This window comes from Pseudorasbora parva, chromosome 13, assembly GCF_024679245.1.
Source record: "Pseudorasbora parva isolate DD20220531a chromosome 13, ASM2467924v1, whole genome shotgun sequence".
NCBI lineage: Eukaryota > Metazoa > Chordata > Actinopteri > Cypriniformes > Gobionidae > Pseudorasbora > Pseudorasbora parva.
In genome coordinates, this window is record NC_090184.1 from 45,782,195 (window position 1) to 45,805,504 (window position 23,310).

The window sequence follows — 23,310 nt, forward strand, 5'->3', positions numbered from 1 at the left end:
TGATTATGAAACAAATTCAATTCAGTTTAATAAAAGTGTCAATGTAGCGAAATTCATCAATTATGAACCAAATTCAATTCAGTTTAATAAAAGTGTCAATGTAGCGAAATTCATCGGTTATGAACCAAATTCAATTCAGTTTAATAAAAGTGTCAATGTAGCGAAATTCATCAATTATGAACCAAATTCAATTCAGTTTAATGAAAGTGTCAATGTAGCGAAATTCATCGGTTATGAACCAAATTCAATTCAGTTTAATAAAAGTGTCAATGTAGCGAAATTCATCAATTATGAACCAAATTCAATTCAGTTTAATAAAAGTGTCAATGTAGCAAAATTAATCGATTATGAACCAAATTCAATTCAGTTTGATAAGTGTCAATGTAGCGAAATTCATCAATTATGAACCGAATTCAATTCAGTTCAATAAAAGTGTCAATGTAGCGAAATTTATCAATTATGAACCAAATTCAATTCAGTTTAATAAAAGTGTCAATGTAGCGAAATTCATCAATTATGAAACAAATTCAATTAATTTCAATAAAAGTGTCAATGTAGCGAAATTCATCAATTATGAACCAAATTCAATTCAGTTTAATAAGTGTCAATGTAGCGAAATTCATTGATTATGAAACAAATTCAATTCAGTTTAATAAAAGTGTCAATGTAGCGAAATTCATCAATTATGAACCAAATTCAATTCAGTTTAATAAAAGTATCAATGTAGCGAAATTCATCAATTATGAACCAAATTCAATTCAGTTTAATAAAAGCGTCAATGTAGCGAAATTCATTAATTATGAACCAAATTCAATTCAGTTTAATAAGTGTCAATGTAGCGAAATTCATCGATTATGAACCAAATTCAATTCAGTTTAATAAAAGTGTCAATGTAGCGAAATTCATCAATTATGAACCAAATTCAATTCAGTTTAATAAAAGCGTCAATGTAGCGAAATTCATCGATTATGAACCAAATTCAATTCAGTTTAATAAAAGCGTCAATGTAGCGAAATTCATCAATTATGAACCAAATTCAATTCAGTTTAATAAAAGTGTCAATGTAGCAAAATTAATCGATTATGAACCAAATTCAATTCAGTTTGATAAGTGTCAATGTAGCGAAATTCATCGATTATGAACCAAATTCAATTCAGTTTAATAAAAGTATCAATGTAGCGAAATTCATCAATTATGAACCAAATTCAATTCAGTTTAATAAAAGTGTCAATGTAGCAAAATTAATCGATTATGAACCAAATTCAATTCAGTTCAATAAAAGCATCAATGTAGCGAAATTCATCAATTATGAACCAAATTCAATTCAGTTTAATAAAAGCGTCAATGTAGCGAAATTCATCGATTATGAACCAAATTCAATTCAGTTTAATAAGTGTCAATGTAGCGAAATTCATCGATTATGAACCAAATTCAATTCAGTTTAATAAGTGTCAATGTAGCGAAATTCATTAATTATGAACCAAATTCAATTCAGTTTAATAAGTGTCAATGTAGCGAAATTCATCGATTATGAACCAAATTCAATTCAGTTTAATAAAAGTGTCAATGTAGCGAAATTCATCGATTATGAACCAAATTCAATTCAGTTTAATAAAAGTGTCAATGTAGCAAAATTCATCAATTATGAACCAAATTCAATTCAGTTTAATAAAAGTGTCAATGTAGCGAAATTCATCAATTATGAACCAAATTCAATTCAGTTTAATAAGTGTCAATGTAGCGAAATTCATCGATTATGAACCAAATTCAATTCAGTTTAATAAAAGTGTCAATGTAGCGAAATTCATCGATTATGAACCAAATTCAATTCAGTTTAATAAAAGTGTCAATGTAGCAAAATTCATCAATTATGAACCAAATTCAATTCAGTTTAATAAAAGTGTCAATGTAGCGAAATTCATCAATTATGAACCAAATTCAATTCAGTTTAATAAAAGTATCAATGTAGCGAAATTCATCAATTATGAACCAAATTCAATTCAGTTTAATAAAAACGTCAATGTAGCGAAATTCATCAATTATGAACCAATTCAATTCAGTTTAATAAAAACGTCAATGTAGCGAAATTCATCAATTATGAACCAAATTCAATTCAGTTTAATAAAAGTGTCAATGTTGCGAAATTCATCAATTATGAACCAATTCAATTCAGTTTAATAAAAACGTCAATGTAGCGAAATTCATCAATTATGAACCAACTTCAATTCAGTTTAATAAAAGCGTCAATGTAGCGAAATTCATCAATTATTAACCAAATTCAATACAGTTTAATAAAAGTGTCAATGTAGCGAAATTCATCAATTATGAACCAAATTCAATTCAGTTCAATAAAAGCGTCAATGTAGCGAAATTCATCAATTATGAACCAAATTCAATTCAGTTCAATAAAAGCGTCAATGTAGCGAAATTCATCAATTATGAACCAAATTCAATTCAGTTCAATAAAAGCGTCAATGTAGCGAAATTCATCAATTATGAACAAAATTCAATTCAGTTTAATAAAAGTGTCAATGTAGCGAAATTCATCAATTATGAACCAAATTCAATTCAGTTTAATAAAAGCGTCAATGTAGCGAAATTCATCAATTATGAACCAAATTCAATTCAGTTTAATAAAAGTGTCAATGTAGCAAAATTAATCGATTATGAACCAAATTCAATTCAGTTTGATAAGTGTCAATGTAGCGAAATTCATCGATTATGAACCAAATTCAATTCAGTTTAATAAGTGTCAATGTAGCGAAATTCATTGATTATGAAACAAATTCAATTCAGTTTAATAAAAGTGTCAATGTAGCGAAATTCATCGATTATGAACCAAATTCAATTCAGTTTAATAAAAGCGTCAATGTAGCGAAATTCATCAATTATGAACCAAATTCAATTCAGTTTAATAAAAACGTCAATGTAGCGAAATTCATCAATTATGAACCAAATTCAATTCAATTTAATAAAAGCGTCAATGTAGCAAAATTCATCAGTTATGAACCAAATTCAATTCAGTTTAATAAAAGTGTCAATGTAGCGAAATTCATCAATTATGAACCAAATTCAATTCAGTTTAATAAAAGTGTCAATGTAGCGAAATTCATCAATTATGAACCAAATTCAATTCAGTTCAATAAAAGCGTCAATGTAGCGAAATTCATCAATTATGAACCAAATTCAATTCAGTTTAATAAAAGCGTCAATGTAGCGAAATTCATCAATTATGAACCAAATTCAATTCAGTTTAATAAAAACGTCAATGTAGCGAAATTCATCAATTATGAACCAAATTCAATTCAGTTTAATAAAAGTGTCAATGTTGCGAAATTCATCAATTATGAACCAATTCAATTCAGTTTAATAAAAACGTCAATGTAGCGAAATTCATCAATTATGAACCAACTTCAATTCAGTTTAATAAAAGCGTCAATGTAGCGAAATTCATCAATTATGAACCAAATTCAATTCAGTTTAATAAAAGTGTCAATGTAGCGAAATTCATCAATTATGAACCAAATTCAATTCAGTTCAATAAAAGCGTCAATGTAGCGAAATTCATCAATTATGAACCAAATTCAATTCAGTTTAATAAAAGCGTCAATGTAGCGAAATTCATCAATTATGAACCAAATTCAATTCAGTTTAATAAAAGTGTCAATGTAGCAAAATTAATCGATTATGAACCAAATTCAATTCAGTTTGATAAGTGTCAATGTAGCGAAATTCATCGATTATGAACCAAATTCAATTCAGTTTAATAAGTGTCAATGTAGCGAAATTCATTGATTATGAAACAAATTCAATTCAGTTTAATAAAAGTGTCAATGTAGCGAAATTCATCGATTATGAACCAAATTCAATTCAGTTTAATAAAAGCGTCAATGTAGCGAAATTCATCAATTATGAACCAAATTCAATTCAGTTTAATAAAAACGTCAATGTAGCGAAATTCATCAATTATGAACCAAATTCAATTCAATTTAATAAAAGCGTCAATGTAGCAAAATTCATCAGTTATGAACCAAATTCAATTCAGTTTAATAAAAGTGTCAATGTAGCGAAATTCATCAATTATGAACCAAATTCAATTCAGTTTAATAAAAGTGTCAATGTAGCGAAATTCATCAATTATGAACCAAATTCAATTCAGTTCAATAAAAGCGTCAATGTAGCGAAATTCATCAATTATGAACCAAATTCAATTCAGTTTAATAAAAGCGTCAATGTAGCGAAATTCATCAATTATGAACCAAATTCAATTCAGTTTAATAAAAGTGTCAATGTAGCAAAATTAATCGATTATGAACCAAATTCAATTCAGTTTGATAAGTGTCAATGTAGCGAAATTCATCGATTATGAACCAAATTCAATTCAGTTTAATAAGTGTCAATGTAGCGAAATTCATTGATTATGAAACAAATTCAATTCAGTTTAATAAAAGTGTCAATGTAGCGAAATTCATCGATTATGAACCAAATTCAATTCAGTTTAATAAAAGCGTCAATGTAGCGAAATTCATCAATTATGAACCAAATTCAATTCAGTTTAATAAAAACGTCAATGTAGCGAAATTCATCAATTATGAACCAAATTCAATTCAATTTAATAAAAGCGTCAATGTAGCAAAATTCATCAGTTATGAACCAAATTCAATTCAGTTTAATAAAAGTGTCAATGTAGCGAAATTCATCAATTATGAACCAAATTCAATTCAGTTTAATAAAAGTGTCAATGTAGCGAAATTCATCAATTATGAACCAAATTCAATTCAGTTCAATAAAAGCGTCAATGTAGCGAAATTCATCAATTATGAACCAAATTCAATTCAGTTTAATAAAAGCGTCAATGTAGCGAAATTCATCAATTATGAACCAAATTCAATTCAGTTTAATAAAAACGTCAATGTAGCGAAATTCATCAATTATGAACCAAATTCAATTCAGTTTAATAAAAGTGTCAATGTTGCGAAATTCATCAATTATGAACCAATTCAATTCAGTTTAATAAAAACGTCAATGTAGCGAAATTCATCAATTATGAACCAACTTCAATTCAGTTTAATAAAAGCGTCAATGTAGCGAAATTCATCAATTATGAACCAAATTCAATTCAGTTTAATAAAAGTGTCAATGTAGCGAAATTCATCAATTATGAACCAAATTCAATTCAGTTCAATAAAAGCGTCAATGTAGCGAAATTCATCAATTATGAACCAAATTCAATTCAGTTTAATAAAAGCGTCAATGTAGCGAAATTCATCAATTATGAACCAAATTCAATTCAGTTTAATAAAAGTGTCAATGTAGCAAAATTAATCGATTATGAACCAAATTCAATTCAGTTTGATAAGTGTCAATGTAGCGAAATTCATCGATTATGAACCAAATTCAATTCAGTTTAATAAGTGTCAATGTAGCGAAATTCATTGATTATGAAACAAATTCAATTCAGTTTAATAAAAGTGTCAATGTAGCGAAATTCATCGATTATGAACCAAATTCAATTCAGTTTAATAAAAGCGTCAATGTAGCGAAATTCATCAATTATGAACCAAATTCAATTCAGTTTAATAAAAACGTCAATGTAGCGAAATTCATCAATTATGAACCAAATTCAATTCAATTTAATAAAAGCGTCAATGTAGCAAAATTCATCAGTTATGAACCAAATTCAATTCAGTTTAATAAAAGTGTCAATGTAGCGAAATTCATCAATTATGAACCAAATTCAATTCAGTTTAATAAGTGTCAATGTAGCGAAATTCATCAATTATGAACCAAATTCAATTCAGTTTAATAAGTGTCAATGTAGCGAAATTCATCAATTATGAACCAAATTCAATTCAATTTAATAAAAGCGTCAATGTAGCAAAATTCATCAGTTATGAACCAAATTCAATTCAGTTTAATAAAAGTGTCAATGTAGCGAAATTCATCAATTATGAACCAAATTCAATTCAGTTTAATAAAAGTGTCAATGTAGCGAAATTCATCAATTATGAACCAAATTCAATTCAGTTCAATAAAAGCGTCAATGTAGCGAAATTCATCAATTATGAACCAAATTCAATTCAGTTTAATAAAAGCGTCAATGTAGCGAAATTCATCAATTATGAACCAAATTCAATTCAGTTCAATAAAAGTATCAATGTTGAAAAATTAGTAGATTGAGTCCATCAACACCCCAAAAGCTTCACGGTTGTTTTCTCTTCATATATTGGACATTTCATTCAGTAACGTTCAGTAACGCAATTTTGACATGTATGCTGTTTAATGTTTGATAATCGTCTTATTTTCCGTGCTCTTATCGCTTGTTTCTGCTTTTCCGCCGGTGTTTGGAGAACATTCCGTCTGTGGCAGGGAAAGAGTTAACAGCTAGTTGCTCAGTTCGGTTCCATACACTGAATTACATTTTTGTAAATTCCTAGCATTTTGCGGGAGTTAATTGGCTTGTAGAATGCGGCCGTCACTCTCGTGAATGACTGAACTGTGTGTGTGCCGAATGGGTTAAACACTAAATGCTGAAGTGACGGCTGAATTGGTCTGTTTGTGAAGATGGCAGGTCTGTGACGTCTCATTTTCTTGCTGTTGTTCAGGTGGTTTATGAGGTGACTGTCATCACGGGGGACACTCAGAATGCAGGAACAGACACCAACATTTTCATAACTGTGTTCGGGGCCAATGGGAGCACGGAGGAGATGCTCCTTATGAAAAATGAGGACCGGTACCGATTCACCATCATCCAGATTTATAGATCTCACGCATGAAACACTAGAGAAAGACAATATTGTTTCAAAGCAGCTTCACAGTAATAAACAGGAAAATAACATTTTTGTCAAATTCATTAATTATTAAATTAAATAATGTATGAAGCAGCTCTACAGAAGATAGACATTTAATAGTGTCAATGTTGCAAAAGTCATCAACTATGAAAAATCAATTCAGGTCAATAACAGTCAATGTGTAAAAATGTATTAATTATGAAAAATTCTATTCAGTTCAATAACAGTCAGTGTGTCAAAGTTAAATAACAGTCAATGTGTACAAATAAATTGAGAAAAATTAAATTCAGTTCAATAACAGTCAATGCGTAAAAATTTAATTATGAAACAAATTCAACTATGCAAAACAATTGTGTCATAATTCAGTTCAGTTACTGTCAATGTTGAAAAAATTAATCAAATATGAAACAATAATCTTTATTCAGATCAACTCAGTTCATGATTTGTTCTCATCTGATAGTGTCAGTACATTAAATTGATAATATTACTGAATATTAATCGCCGTTCTAATGTGGGTTTGTCGTAGGTTTGAAAGAGGACAGGAAGACACATTTAACCTGGAGATCGATGACATCGCGCCCCTGAAAAAGCTCCGCGTCCGCATCGACGGGACAGGAAGTCGCCCCGATTGGTTCCTTGACAAGGTCAGCCTGTGATCCGATAATCTGATTAAATTTGAGACCAGAGGTGGACCGTCCCTCAGCTGATTTACTCGAGTCCTGTACTGAAGTTCACTGTTTGAGTATCTGTGCTTTACTGGAGTATTATTTTTTCTGTAAACTTCTGACTTTAACTTCACTCCATCTGAAAGACAAATATCGTCCTCTTTACTCCACTACATTTCTATCAAGGTCCTCGAAGTGGAAAGTCGTTTCTGTCGCAGCTTTGAAAGTCAGTGATGATTTTTTTCTTCTTTAAAAGGTGTTTGGGTTTTTGCAGAAAGCCTTTCAGGAATCACTCTTGTAGAGTCTCGTGAAGTTCAATGATTTCACAGCATTTATTAAACACTGATTTATAGTTTAGAGCAAAATGGAAGAAGACGGATGTCCAAATGCTCATTTAGTGGAGTATTCACATAAACAAAGTTGATTCTGTCTTCAGTGAAGGTGAACAGTGTGAGAATATCAGATGTGTATCAGTGTATTGGATCCGTGCATTCGGCCTTAAAGTGACAGCAGCTTTATAAAGAGCTTTGTAACTTTTCTACAAGTATTTAAATGAGTTTAAGTTAGTCGTATGCTAGTGTGTCAGATGGAGCGTCACTGACTGGCTTAAACCATGATGGCATAATGTGCATTTATACAACTATAATACAATAATGCGGCGACATAAAAAAGGAAATTTACTTTTAATACTTAAGTATTTTTGAAAACAAATACTTCTGTACTTTTACTCCAGTAAAAATCATTTTTTACAACTTTCACTTGTAACGGAGTAATATTTAACCAGTAGTACATTTACTCAAGTAATGAAGTCGTGTACTTTGTCCACCTCTGCTCGAGACGCTCGCATTTAATCAGGTTAATCACAACAAAGTGAATGAACCGCATTAAGGGCTTCGCCTGTAATCATTTGGCTTCCTGTCACATGACCCAGATGATCATGAGAAACCTGACCACAGAGGAGGTGTATGTTTTCACATACGAGCAGTGGCTCTCCAAGACCAAAGGACCCAAGAGGACGAAGGTGTGTGAACTTCCTGCCGTGGTGGATGACGAGGAGATGGTGGAGAAAACTACGTACATCATTCAGGTTAAAACCAGCGATCTTTCTGGTAGGTGGAGTTCACCTGATATGTGGTTACTAACCAGGGTTGATAACTATAATTATAACAATCCTATTTAATTCTAAATATGAAAGGACAGCAACACCACAACTATAGCGATAACGACATGTCGGCGAATCACTTTCATGCGATTATTTTCCAGCTGATGAGCGATTCAAACACTGACAGCCAATCAGAATCCTTCTTGCTTTAAAGGGGTGTTTGCATGCGATTTTGACTTGTTTAACTTTAGTTAGTGTGTAATGTCGCTGCTTGAGCATAAACAGTATCTGCAGTTACAGCGCCTAAAGTTCCCTGCAAACAGAGATATGGTCTTTTAAAGTTACGGCAGTTTATTGACTACAAAAATGGCCGGTTTGGACTACAACGAGCTTCTTCCTGGGGACATTCTGTACATTAAACATATCAACTTTGTTCCATGTGTTTCCCCTGAAATTCCTTTAAAAAAAAATATATAATAAAAAAATAAAAATAGAAATAAAAGCAAACACAGATGAGCGTGTAGAGCTCTAAAAAAAATTATGTGGAGCTCATATTCATTTAATATCAGCGTTATATTTATTAAAGTTAACTAAAAACATTAAAAAAATCTGTTACTTTAAATAAAATAAACATATTAATTTTGATTTAAATTCAGTTGCTAGCATGTATGATGTACTAAAACTTAAATAAAAAATTATTAAAAATAGACATAAATCAATAATACAAACATTTTAATTTGTATAACTAACTACACACACACATATATATATATATATACATTTATACATACACACACACACACACACATTTTTTATTGATTCTATATTTATTAATTTTTGTCCTCATTTGCTATATCCAGCACAGTAAACCTTAAGATTGAAGGATAACTCTCACCAAACTGTATTTTCTGCAATCTTTTTTTCCAAAAACTGACACTTAGAGAGTCCATGATCCATATGATTCATAAATGTGTGCACAGACTACAGGGAGTGCAGAATTATTAGGCAAATGAGTATTTTGACCACATCATCCTCGTTATGCATGTTGTCTTACTCCAAGCTGTATAGGCTGGAAAGCCTACTACCAATTAAGCATATTAGGTGATGTGCATCTCTGTAATGAGAAGGGGTGTGGTCTAATGACATCAACACCCTATATCAGGTGTGCATAATTATTAGGACACTTCCTTTCCTTTAGCAAAATGGGTCAAAAGAAGGACTTAACAGGCTCAGAAAAGTCAAAAATAGTGTGATATATTGCCGAGGGATGCAGCAGTCTTAAAATAGCCAAGCTTCTGAAGCGTGATCATCGAACAATCAAGCGTTTCATTCAAAATAGTCAACAGGGTCGCAAGAAGCGTGTGGAAAAACCAAGGCGCAAAATAACTGCCCGTGAACTGAGAAAAGTCAAGCGTGCAGCTGCCAAGATGCCACTTGCCACCAGTTTGGCCATATTTCAGAGCTGCAACATCACTGGAGTGCCCAAAAGCACAAGGTGTGCAATACTCAGAGACATGGCCAAGGTAAGAAAGGCAGAAAGTCGACCACCACTGAACAAGACACACAAGCTGAAACGTCAAGACTGGGCCAAGAAATATCTCAAGACTGATTTTTCTAAGGTTTTATGGACTGATGAAATGAGAGTGAGTCTTGATGGGCCAGATGGATGGGCCCGTGGCTGGATTGGTAAAGGGCAGAGAGCTCCAGTCCGACTCAGACGCCAGCAAGGTGGAGGTGGAGTACTGGTTTGGGCTGGTATCATCAAAGATGAGCTTGTGGGGCCTTTTCGGGTTGAGGATGGAGTCAAGCTCAACTCCCAGTCCTACTGCCAGATTCTGGAAGACACCTTCTTCAAGCAGTGGTACAGGAAGAAGTCTGCATCCTTCAAGAAAAACATGATTTTCATGCAGGACAATGCTCCATCACACGCGTCCAAGTACTCCACAGCGTGGCTGGCAAGAAAGGGTATAAAAGAAGAAAATCTAATGATATGGCCTCCTTGTTCACCTGATCTGAACCCCATTGAGAACTTGTGGTCCATCATCAAATGTGCGATTTACAAGGAGGGAAAACAGTCCACCTCTCTGAACAGTGTCTGGGAGGCTGTGGTTGCTGCTGCACGCAATGTTGATGGTGAACAGATCCAAACACTGACAGAATCCATGGATGGCAGGCTTTTGAGTGGCCTTGCAAAGAAAGGTGGCTATATTGGTCACTGATTTGTTTTTGTTTGGTTTTTGAATGTCAGAAATGTATATTTGTGAATGTTGAGATGTTATATTGGTTTCACTGGTAAAAGTAAATCATTGAAATGGGTATAAATTTGTTTTTTGTTAAGTTGCCTAATAATTATGCACAGTAATAGTCACCTGCACACACAGATATCCCCCTAAAATAGCTCAAACTAAAACTTCCAAAAAATATTCAGCTTTGATATTAATGAGTTTGTGTTCATTGAGAACATGGTTGTTGTTCAATAATAAAATTAATCCTCAAAAATACAACTTGCCTAATAATTCTGCACTCCCTGTATACTGTGCCCTCCACTGAATCTCAGGCTGTCCATGAGAACATGTGGAGATGTGAAAAAGACCTGAGATCATGAGATAAATGAGGAACGAGTGAGAAATGTGTGGTTTTGCAGCCGCTGGTACCGACGCCAATGTGTTTCTGATCGTGTTCGGGGAGAACGGAGACACGGGAACGCTGGCCCTGAAGGAGAGCAGCAACCGGAACAAGTTTGAGCGCAAACAGGTGGACGTGTTCCGTTTCCTGGACGTCCTCAGTCTGGGCGAGCTGTCCAAGGTCCGAGTGTGGCACGACAACAAGGGTGAGAAGTGTGTTCTGTCAGTGTGTGCTGAAGCGGTGTGTGTGTGGAGCGGAGGCTCATGTTTAGTGATTTGATGATATATCAGTTTACGGATATTTAAGCATTTTCCCATAATTGGGTATCGGTTTTGTGATATCTCCTGGGAGAAAAAAAAGTTTTTCGAATTTTGTATTTTTTCATGTCATTAGATTGTTTAGAGCATAAGAAACAAATAGACACTTTATTTTTTTGGGAAAATTATATTATATTCATATGTTATGATGTGTCCTCTGTAGTTGACACCAGGATTCAGTTGTTAAAAAAATGTAATGAAATAAAAATTGCATGTATAGGCAAAAACTATGGGATTTATTTTTTATTCACGAATACATTTTTAAGTTTCAGGATTTTTTTAAAACAACTTTTTTTAAAGATGATTCTGACAGGGTGTCCGCGGGGTTGTAAAAAGTATTAAAAAGTGATAAATCCAAATTGTCAAATTTATGGCCATTAAAAGTGTTAAATGTGGTCTCGGAGGTATTTTTTTTCCGAATTAGGTATTATTTTTTCAGACTATCAGGTGTCCTATTCTGATTGAAATTCTATCTCCGTTCGCGTTCGTTTAAATATGAGCTTTAGCATATCTGGGAACATAATCAAAGATCTTTCGTCTCCGTCTCAACGTATGTTTGATGCTGACGTCATATTCAGTGGTCGTTCGGCATCATCTCAGAACACTGCGCGCTCAACAGAAGGGGCTGGCTTACGTTTTATTTTAGAATTGCTTCAAGGCATATCTTCAACGACTATCCTCATAAATGCAATCTTAAATGATTTATATAAAGTCTAAAATTAACAAAGAGTTATGTATTAAAGAGCTGTATGTATTAATATCAGTAATACTGGCCTTCATTCATAAAAAGATGCCATTTAAACAAGTATTTAAAAATAAATACTGTCTTTATGTTGTTTTTACATTAATTTGATTAACTGTGAAATTATTATATTAAAAACTTAAAAAGCATTTCTTTTTTATTGCGATTAATCACAGAAAAATGTGTGATTCAATCTAGTTAAAGTTTTTAATTGATTGACAGCACTAGTTTTTAGTATTATCACAGTTATAGAAATGTAATATTTGGCTCAGGTTTTGTTGTTGGAAAAAAACACTAAATAATTTAATTGCTAAATTACCAATTATTAATTGAAATCAAATGTGTATGCAGTAATGCTTCACCATAACCAACCTTTGTGAATGTTGAGATCTATTTTACTGTCTGAATGATAACTTATAACCTCCTTATTAACTTATAACAGATTTCCTCCTGGTGTCGATTCTAAATCTATTCTTTTTTGTATGTTATATATGTCAAAATCTGTGTAAATAATAGAAAGGTCGCTGATTAACACTTGCAATTCAGTGTCGTGATGGTTTTAAAAAATATTCAGAAGGTAGTAAAAAAGGTATTAAAAAGTAGTAAATTTAACTTAAGGATTGCTGTATATACCCTGTCTGAGCTATGTTATAAAAGATATACAACCCCAAATCAGAAAAAGTTGGGACAGTATGGAATGTGCAATTAAAATAAAGAAAGTAGTGATTTCTAAAATTACTTTGACTTGTATTTCATTGCAGACAATATGAACACAAAATATTTCATGTTTTGTCTGGTCAACTTCATGTCATTTGTAAATATGCATCCTTTCCTGTCATTCAGACCTGCAACACATTTCAAAAAAAGTTGGGACAGTAAAGCATTTACCACTTTGTAATGTTGCCATTCCTTTTCACAACACTTAAAAGACGTTTAGGGACTGAAGACACCAAGTGATGAAGTGTTTCAGGTGTAATTTTGTCCCATTCTTCCTGCAAACAAGTCTCAAGGTGGGCAACAGTACGGGGTCTTCGTTGTCACATTTTGCGCTTCAAAATGTGCCACACGTTCTCTATTGGAGACCGGTCGGGACTGCAGGCAGGCCAGTCAAGTACCCGTACCCTCTTCCTCCGCAGCCAGGACTTTGTAATGTGCGCAGAATGTGGTTTTGCATTGTCTTGTTGAAATATGCATGGACGTCCCTGGAAAAGATATCTTCTTGAAGGCAGCATATTATGCTCCAAAATCTCTATGTACTTTTCAGCATTAATGGTGCCTTCACAGAAGTGCAAGTTACCTTTGCCAAGGGCACTGACACAACCCCATACCATGACAGACCCTGGCTTTTGGACTTGTTGCTGGTAACAGTCTGGATGATCCTTTTCTTCTTTGGTCCGGAGCACACGGCGTCCATTCCTCCCAAAAAATACCTGAAATACTGATTCATCTGACCACAGTACACATTTCCACTGTGTGATGGTCCATCCCAGATGCCTCCGAGCCCAGAGAAGTCGACGGCGCTTCTGGACACTGTTAACATAAGGCTTCCTTTTGGCACAGTACAGTTTTAACTGGCATTTGTGGATGTAACTACGTATTGTGGTACTTGACAAAGGTTTGCCAAAGTAGTCCTGAGCCCATGTGGTGATATCGCTTCTAGATGAATGACGATCCTTGATGCAGTGCCGCCTGAGGGATCGGAGATCACGGTTGTTCAGCTTAGGCTTGCGGCCTTGTCCTTTACGCACTGAAATTCCTCCAGATTCCTTGAATCTTGTAATTATGTTATGCACTGTTGAATGTGAAATATCCAAATCTCTTCCTATCTTTCTTTGAGGAACATTGTTTTTAAACATTTCAATAATTTTCTCACGTATTTGTTGGCAAACTGGCGATCCTCGGCCCATCTTTGCTCCTAAAGGATTAGATCTTTCTTGGATGCTGCTTTTGTACCAAATCATAATTTCAATCACCTGTTGACATCACCTGTTTCAAATCACATCATTATTTAACCCTTTTACCTCATTACTAGCCCTAAATTGCTCCTGTCCCAACTTTTTTTTGAAATGTGTTGCCGGTCTGAATGACAGGAAAGGATGCATATTTACAAATGACATGAAGTTGACCAGACAAAACATGAACTATTTTGTGTTCATATTGTCTGCAATGAAATACAAGTCAAAGTAATTTTAGAAATCACTACTTTCTTTTTTTATTTGCGTTTTCCAAACTGTCCCAACTTTTTCTGATTTGGGGTTGTAACTGAATGCTTTGAAATACCATTTTACTTTATGCAATATGTGTGTAAAATGGCCATACTTGGATTTTCCCATTCAATACAATGTACCGGTATATTGCATCTAATTTGCATATTAATGTGTTCTTGGTGTAACGTGTAATGAAAAAAAGAAGTGTAATAAGAGGAGTAATAATTGGCAACATTTTCATAATATATAATATTTCATAGGAATAGTATGTAATTTATTTCCCTATTTACTGTTTGTGTCTCCAAAATGCCTGATAAACATGATTTAAGTCCTGGCGTCTCTACTGTGGACATTTATGAAATCAATGCCCTGTTTTGTAACAAAAAGTCATATTTTGATTAGAAACCCCTTAGCATTTTCCTGAGATGTGTATTTATAACCAACAATTAGAAAATTAATCAGATTTAAATTATAATTACAAAATATTATCATATTTCCATAAGAGTGCTAAACATTAATGTCAGCCATTTTTAAAGACCAAGAAGTTGTTGTTGTCCTGGTGAAACCTCCACACATTTGGTATCTGTGCAAAGCCCTGAATGTCCTCTATAAAGGACATCCTGACTCAAAACTGTGACGTGTGTGATGTCACAGAAACTCACTAAAATATAGTGTCCACTACGGTGGAAAAAAAGTTTATTACTGGGTCCCATGAGGATATTGGATTCACCGATTAATGGCGCCATCTTGTAGATGTTTTGAGAATCGCGTACAGGCCCGCTATCAAAGGGTTAGTTCAGCCAGAAATGTAAATTGTGTGATTAATTCCTCCTGTGGTTGGCCAGCCGTCAGACCTCCGCTCATCTTCACACACAGATGAAGATATTAGTGTTGAAATCCGATGGCTCAGAAAGGCCTTCATTGACACCAATGTCATTTCCTCTCTCAAGACCCATAAAGGCACTAAAGACGTCGTTACAAAGCCCATCTCACTACAGCGGCTCTACAATCATTGATGAAGAGGCCAGAATAGAGTTAGTGCGCAAAAAACACTAAATAACGACTTATATAGTGATGGCCGATTTCAGAACAAAGCTTCGAACCGTTACGAGTCAGTGAATCGATTCATGATTCGGATCGTGAGTCAAACTGCTGAAATCACGTGACTTTGGCCATCCGAATCATGAATCGATTCACTGAAATCCCTCCAGTGTGTGTAGTTCTCAGTGTAATATAACGTCGCGCTCTGTCTCTATCGCATGTATGCACTTTTATGACTTTAAATACTGTTTTTTTTTAGGGTCAACAGCTCATAAAAACTTCTGGGGTTTTGGTTCTGGGTTCTTTAGCTTGTTTTCTGTACGCCTTGTCACATATCAGTTTTTAGACATTGTTAGATTTTTTGTAATAAGTCAGAAATGATAAGGAGGCGCTTCACGCAATAGAAAGTCAATGGAGACGGCTGGTCTGTTTTCCCCCCCAGTGGGCGTGGCTTTCAGATTATGATGCGTGTCGCTCTGTCTCTATCAGTATCGGTTATAAAAAAATCAATATCGGTCGATCACTACTAGGGGTTGAACGACTTCTGATTTTTTTAAAGTCGCCATGTATGTGATGAAAGTCGAGTCAACGTCGACTAGTTCCTGATGACGTCATTAATGAACAAATAACCTTGAGCTGAGACACGAGCTCGGGTCTTCTTGTGCACAGCTATAGCATATGACACAGCGCTGCCCATAAGGTTATTGATCCTACATAACAGCTTTTGTATCAGTTCTTTTGTCTTATGGTCGTTATACTTCTCACAGATTTCTGCTCGTTCTGAATAAGATACAGATAAAGTAGCACAATAAAGATATGAATGCATTAGTGAGTGATTGTGTGTGAATTAATTCTACCTGGCAGCGTCTCTCTGCTAATAGTGAAGCTGTGAGTTATATAAGAAATATATGCTAGAACTTTTCAGTTTTTAAGCTATTTTATTGATAAATCGTTGTAATGCAGCACGCATTAGTTTAGCGCGATGATTAACTTGTACAATAAGCCTGCATTCTCCTGATGAATTTTGAGCGTCCAGATGGTATAATCAAACGTGTCTTGTGGAGAGCTCTCGGAGTATGCATTTATTTGTCCTTTTTAACTGTTGAAAGCAGAGCCTGCGTGTCAGGAATTGCTTATCCTGTTGCGCCCTCTATAGGCCAGCGACTAGTCACCGTCAAGCTTAAAGCGTCATGGCAGAGCATTAAAGTCGACTTGTCGGTGCAACCCCTAATCACTACTGTTCCTGTGATCAGGTCCGGCTCCCGGATGGCACCTGGAGTTCATCGATGTGAAGGACGAGCTGCTCGATCAGACCTTCCGCTTCCCGTGCGACCGCTGGCTGGCCAAGAGCGAGGACGACGGGCAGATCATGAGAGAGCTGGCCTGTGCCAATAATGATATTCTGGATCTCAGTGACAAGACCAGTAAGAGAGAGCGTCTCCTGCATTTCTGACCCTTAAGGCCCTTTCACACTGGACGTGATTTTAACGCGCGAATAATTCACACGTGGTTTTATTTTTTGATCAGCTGTGTGTGTAATGAGCGTTTCCACACCGAACGTGAACGTGAATGTGCTGCGGCGAAAAAACAACATTTATTTTTTACGTTTCAATGTCGATTTTTTCTTTTACTCTAGCGGCGACAAAAGCGGCTTCAACCAATCACATACAAGGAAACAAAGGTGACGAAATGCCCAGTTGATGTCACGAGCTATTAAATCAACATTAACCTTTGCCAGGTGTGCCGTTTCTCATGAGATGACAGCTGTAACGTTAGGTCTAGTCAAAGCTGTGAACCTGCACCTGCTTTTTTTTTTTTTTTTTTTAAACCTTGTGTCCGCGATTATGGAAAGTGAACATGTTTCCATCACTATGTCTGTGGCACTAAAATGTTTACATTGTGACTGAACTGGAAACAGCTGGTCTGGATCGATCGGTTCCTGAAGCGTGTGTTACGCCCGTTTCACACATACTCCGTCTGCAGTGCGTGTGCGGTGCGTGTTGCGTTGCGTGTGTGTTGCAGGAGCCCCACACCCTGTTGTGCTTTCACATAAGCTGCGTTTGCAGTCCGCAACTGATCCGCTGTTGCACACCACAAACACAGCATTTATTCATTATTTTTTATTTAAAATCCAAAAGTTTTTACTGAACATGCCTTGTCAGAATTCCAATTCTCTTTGTTTACTCTTTAATAGAAGTCAGGTTACGTAGCCTAGGCTACTACATTTAAACAACATTTTATTAAATTCATTTATTCATATTTATATACTTTAGATTTAGCTCACACAAGTGGCAAAACATTTAAACACAGGTTATAGTCTTAAATCACAAACATTTTAAATTAGAAACTTACAATAGTCTATTCAAAAACAGCCGACTCTCGTCTTTTCTTTCGTTTTTACACCCTTTTAAAAGAAATCCTGCAGGTCAAAAAGAACTTTGCTTTTTACCGCCAAGAAAGTACGAGTGCTATCCATTATGGCACATTTTTTTCACCTAAATGCCAGGTAAGGTGTCGTTTTGTTGCTTTACTTGAGAAAAAAAGCCATGTGTTGACTTTGAAACGAGAGTATATTTTAAATGAGATGCATCTGTGGTGAAATTACTAGCGTCTACTATTTTTCGCGTCAGTACATGTTTATTTTAATGCGAACAATGTTCTATCACTTTAATGCAGCAACGCAGCGCAGCAAAAAATAGACTCGGTACGAAAACGATCCGTGCACTGCTGCAGACGCAACGCTCCTGGAACGGACTGACGGACCGCATCCGCGTGCAGTGTGAAAGCTGTCATCCGTTAACATGGGTACTGAAAAAAATACGCACCGGACACGCACTGCAGACGGAGTATGTGTGAAACGGGCGTTAGTCTCGTCAGATGCGCTGCTTCCTCTGGAGAAGCTCCTCAAATTGTCCCACAGACTTTAGAAAGTAAGTGCAGAAGTGGCCATGATAAAGTTTAAGCACCTGTACAATATTAGCATACCTATCAAAAATTCGTGTCACGGCTGATGTGAATGGTTTTGACGCAAAATATTCGCTTACTGGCTTCCCTTTTCCGTTACGCGTCCGGTGTGAATGGGCCTTTATGCTGTGCATTAATTCTGTGCTTTTGAGTTTGAGCTGTAACATCTTTCCAGAGTATGAGATTGAGATCACGACAGCCAGCTCTGATGATGCCGAGACCAAGGAGAACGCCTGGATCGTGCTGGAGGGGAAAAAAGGCCGTTCCAAGGAGTTTATGATGGAGAACCCAAAGAAGAAGAAGTTCCTGCGGTATGTACAGTGATCCGGTTACACGCCAGTAATACTAATCAAGTTAAGTCAGCTTTATTTCTATAGTGATACACAGATTGTAACAGAATAAACTAGACAAAAAAAGTTTGGTCGAGACCAACTTTGAAGTTGGCTTGAGAAAGCCGCACCAGAAAGTTTGAAGAATTTTTGAAAATTTTGAAGTTTAAAGTAGTTTAGAGTTTAAAGATTGTCGGTTTTGAGTGACTGAGTGAGTAGACAGACAGATGCTATGTAGTTGCTAAGGTAATGGTTGCTAAGGTGTTGCTATGTGGTAGATGGTAGAACGATCACTGCTACCACTAAAGATTGCTTTGTGAATAATCTTCCTCATCAGTTTCATCTCCTCAGTATCCCAGATAGCCTAGAGGAACTCGATGTTGCAACCGAAACAATTGACTCTCTCTTTTCCAGCACATTAAACACAGTTGGTCTTTTACACTTAAAGAAGATTAAAGAAAATAGTCCCACGTTGTGGTACAACGACCACACTCTTAAAACAGCAGTCAGAAAAATGAAAACAAAACTAGAGGTTTTTCGCATTTCGTGGAAAGACGGCATTATTGCATACAGAAATGCAGGAAATGGCTAGATCTGCTTATTTTTGACACTTTTAGAAGATAAACACAACCCTAGGCATTTCCTATTAACACTGTAAAGCTGCTTTAAAACAATCTGTGCTATATAAATGACGATGGCTTGACTTGATACTAAAATAACACTGTTTGAATATCCACTGCAGCAGATTGTTCAGACCAACACATGTCCAAATGTCCAGCAGTAAAAAAAAACACACTTTTGGAGCAACAAGCATTAAAAAATAAATGAACATTAAATAATTTACAGACTGTAATTTAAAATAAAGGCTCATTATTGCCATTGATGGCTCCATAAAGAACCTTTAAAGTCCATGTCATTTTTCCATTTCATTAAAGGTTCGCTGAAAGTTTCTTTGGGGAACCAAAAATGGTTAATCTGTGGCATCACTGCCCCTTTTGGAACCTTAATATTTCAGTGTAAATTTCTGAACGCATGACTACTAATGCATCATAATCTGACTCTGTTCCAGCGGTGCCACGGATTCATTCGAGTTTTCCTCTAAAAATGTGGGAGAGATTGTTGGTATTTGTTTGGGCCATATCACAAAGGAGAAAAAAGTCAAGAATGAGTCTTTCTGGCACGTGCAGGAGGTGGTTATCACAGAGAAAGAGCTGGGAAACAAGTGAGTTCACATCTCTATACATGTGAAACATTTTGGTGAGCAGATCCCAGCGTTTATTCTCTCCGTTCCAGATTCTACTTCACATGTGACGCGCGGATTCCTCTGGCAGCCAAGAAAGACGAATTCATGACATTCGAGTGCACCAAAGCTGTGGAGAGTTTCGCCAGCAAAGTCCGCAATTTGGTTCCCGTCAAATATGAAATAATCGTCATCACCGGAGACGTGAAGGAAGCCGCCACCGACGCCAACGTCTTCATCACGCTCTACGGCGTCAATGGAGACTCAGGGAAGCGGGCGCTCAAGCAGAAGTTCAGGAACCTGTTTGAGCGAGGACGCACGGACCGGTTCCTGCTGGAGATGCTGGATTTGGGAGAACTTTTGCGGATCAAAGTGGAACATGACAACTCGAGCACGTCGCCCGGCTGGTTCCTGGAGTGTGTGGAGGTCACCAACACCGCCAACTGGGTGACCACCATCTTCAGCTGCGGGAAGTGGCTGGACAGAAATAAAGCCGATGGACAAACTCAGAGAGTGCTGTATCCTAAATATTAAACGCGTATGATTCTGAACTTTGGGACAAACCAGTAGGACTTATTTGTACTTTTTTAAAGAAATTCAAATAAACTTCCTTTGTACCGAGAATTACTGTCAGCATCAAGATCCGGTCATATTCTCAAGTACCTGTAAACTTTGTCAGCCGCCAAAAACTGAATTACATTGTCTTCATAATGCAGGTTACATATGCAGTCAAAGCAATTTAAGCGAAAAAATTTAAGTCTATTAAAAGGGCACCTATTTTGCCCCTTTTTACAAGATGTAATATGTCCCCAGAATGTGTGTGTAGAGTTACAGCTCAAAATACCTCAGATAATTTATTATATAATGTGGTAAATGCCTACTTTTGAGCAGAAGGAAAAACATGCTGTTTTTGTGCATGTATCTTTAAATGCAAATGAGCTGCTTCTCCCCGCCCCCTATCAAAAAGAGGGCGGAGCCTGTACAGCTTGTGCCTCTGGTACTCTGCCAAAAACTAAAACATCTGTTTGGTTTTGATGATCATCTGTGTCGGGCTCACGCTCACATTGCTGTTCTTCATCATCATGAGAGGTTGATTTAGATGCATTTTAAAGCCTTATCAGTCTAAACTTCTGATCACACACACCTGAAGCACATGCACAGAAAGTTGTGTGTCAGACGGAGCGTCCCGTGAGTATTAAACTAAGGTCTCTTTCACGTCTTATTGCACTTAACTATCTAAACACACTCAAGGTTATGTCGGTTATGATGCCATTTCATGATCACATGCAACTAAACAAATGAAATATTTCATCCTTTTCATTTTGATTGTTTTTAATTTGATATGTTATGATTTATGAACAATTATTAGCTATTGAATCAACTCACAAACCCTTAAAGTGTGTTGGAGCACTTGATACAAGTCAAATAATTTATAAATGTCAATTTTTTTCATTTATTTATTTACTTATGACTCCTGAGAAATGAACTAGTAGTCATTAAATGAGCTCGGTTCTCTAAAGCCTTATTGCCTTTCTGACTTCACAAGCACATCCCTGCTGACTGTTTGTGCAAGACTTTGGCAGTGGATGTTTCATCATAGTTTGCATATTTTTAATGAATCTAAGTATAAGCAGAGTAACATCTGCAATGTTTTAACGAAGTCTGTCACACATCAAATTAAGTCTGATGATATGCACTCACTTTAACCACATACAGAAAGGTAGAGTCAGCCTTGTGGTGACCAATTACGTTCCCCTTGCTACCCAAAGCCTGTGGTGAATGTGTTTTCATCAGTTACTGATCGATCACTGATCATGAGCAGCTGTGCTAGATCCTTCTATCCCACAATGCACCTCAATAACGAGTGTACGGCTGACGTATGCTCAACAGCTGTCTAAATTCACTCATGCAATGCAAAGCGTGGGATGCAGTGGAGTAAAGCAGCCGCCACTGGACTCTAGAGCAGAGAGACGTGTTCTCTGAGCGACCAATCACGCTTCAGTCTGACAATCCCATGGACGAGTCTGGGTTTGGCCGTCGCCAGGAGAACGGGACTCGCCTGACTGTATTGTGCCAAGTGTAAAGTTTGGTGGAGAGGGGATTATGGTAATGAGGTTGTTTTTCAAGGCTTGGCCGCTTAGTTCCAGTGAAAGGAACTCTTAATGCTTCACCAAGACATATTGGACAATTTCATGCTCCCATTTTTGTGGGATCAGTTTGTGGACGGCCCCTTCCTGTCCCAGCATGACTGCGCTCCAGTGCACAAAGCGTCGCTCCATAAAGACATGGATGAGGAGTTTGGTGTGGAGGAACTGGACTGGCCTGCACAGAGTCCTGAGCTCAACCCGATAGAACAGCTTTGGGATGAATTAGAGCGGAGACTGAGAGCCAGGCCTTCTCGTCCAACATCAGTGCCTGACCTCACAAATGAGCTTCTAGAAGAATGGGCAAAAATCCCCATAAACACACTCCTAAACCTTGAGGAAAGCCTTCCCAGAAGAGCTGGAGCGGTTAGAGAGGGTGGGCCGACTCCATATTCGTACAGTTTTTGCAGATTTTCTTTCTTGCCTAATTATATAGCTAAGCTATTTTTGAAAAAAATTAAATAAACAACCGACCAAAACCATCCCCACCAAACTACAGGGGTAAAGGTAAAACATTTTTTTTACTTTTTTGAAAACAGCAAAGTATACAAAGTATCGAGGCTTCATTGGAAAATGGGCTTGTACTTGATACACTCATTGGATCAATTGTATTGCATTAGTCTATGGGCAAATTATTCTTCGTGCTGATCTGCCCTGTTTGTTAGGATTATGAAATACATTTTAGGCTCTGATCTACCTCAACCCTCGTCAGTCTGCAATGATCGAGAAGGCCAATGAAATCAAAGAGGGCGTGGCTTCACCGCTCACCAGCTCCTTCAGCTTCTGTTTTAACTGTGAGCTAAAATGTAAGTAGCTAATCTTTTAATATTTTAATAGTTTGTGATATCAATGTTAATTGACTGACAGTAATATCCAGTGATGTAAATTTCCTACTTTGTTGTTGATGTTGTCAAATTAAACAGTTTTAATTGAAAAAATATTTTCTGTTTGCTCTATTAAAGTTGCACTATGTAGTATTTTTGCAATAAAATATCAAAAAAACATTGATGGACAGAAAATAATGATTGTTCTCCAGCTCAACACAGTCAGTCTTATTGTTTAAATGCAGTTGTAATGAGGTTCGTTGATGGAAGGAGGCGGGAACCGGCGAACATTCAACAAACTTTTTAATTTCAAAATAAA

The 23,310-nt window shown here is 36.1% G+C and overlaps 1 protein-coding gene across 2 annotated transcripts in view; it reads left to right on the top strand.

Annotated features, from left to right (window-relative positions):
• Positions 1 to 21,233, top strand: part of loxhd1b (lipoxygenase homology PLAT domains 1b) — a 95,805-nt gene extending 74,572 nt beyond the window's left edge. The window contains exons 34-41 of one of the 2 annotated variants that reach the window (XM_067414569.1): positions 6,606 to 6,733; positions 7,318 to 7,435; positions 8,388 to 8,565; positions 11,203 to 11,388; positions 16,744 to 16,914; positions 18,630 to 18,765; positions 19,853 to 20,005; positions 20,077 to 21,233. In XM_067414569.1, coding sequence (XP_067270670.1) covers positions 6,606 to 6,733; positions 7,318 to 7,435; positions 8,388 to 8,565; positions 11,203 to 11,388; positions 16,744 to 16,914; positions 18,630 to 18,765; positions 19,853 to 20,005; positions 20,077 to 20,557 — 1,551 coding nt within the window. In that variant the 3' untranslated portion in view covers positions 20,558 to 21,233. The remainder of the gene's footprint in view (positions 1 to 6,605; positions 6,734 to 7,317; positions 7,436 to 8,387; positions 8,566 to 11,202; positions 11,389 to 16,743; positions 16,915 to 18,629; positions 18,766 to 19,852; positions 20,006 to 20,076) is intronic. The other variant, XM_067414570.1, reaches the window with a different exon arrangement.
• Positions 21,234 to 23,310: the final 2,077 nt, after the last annotated feature.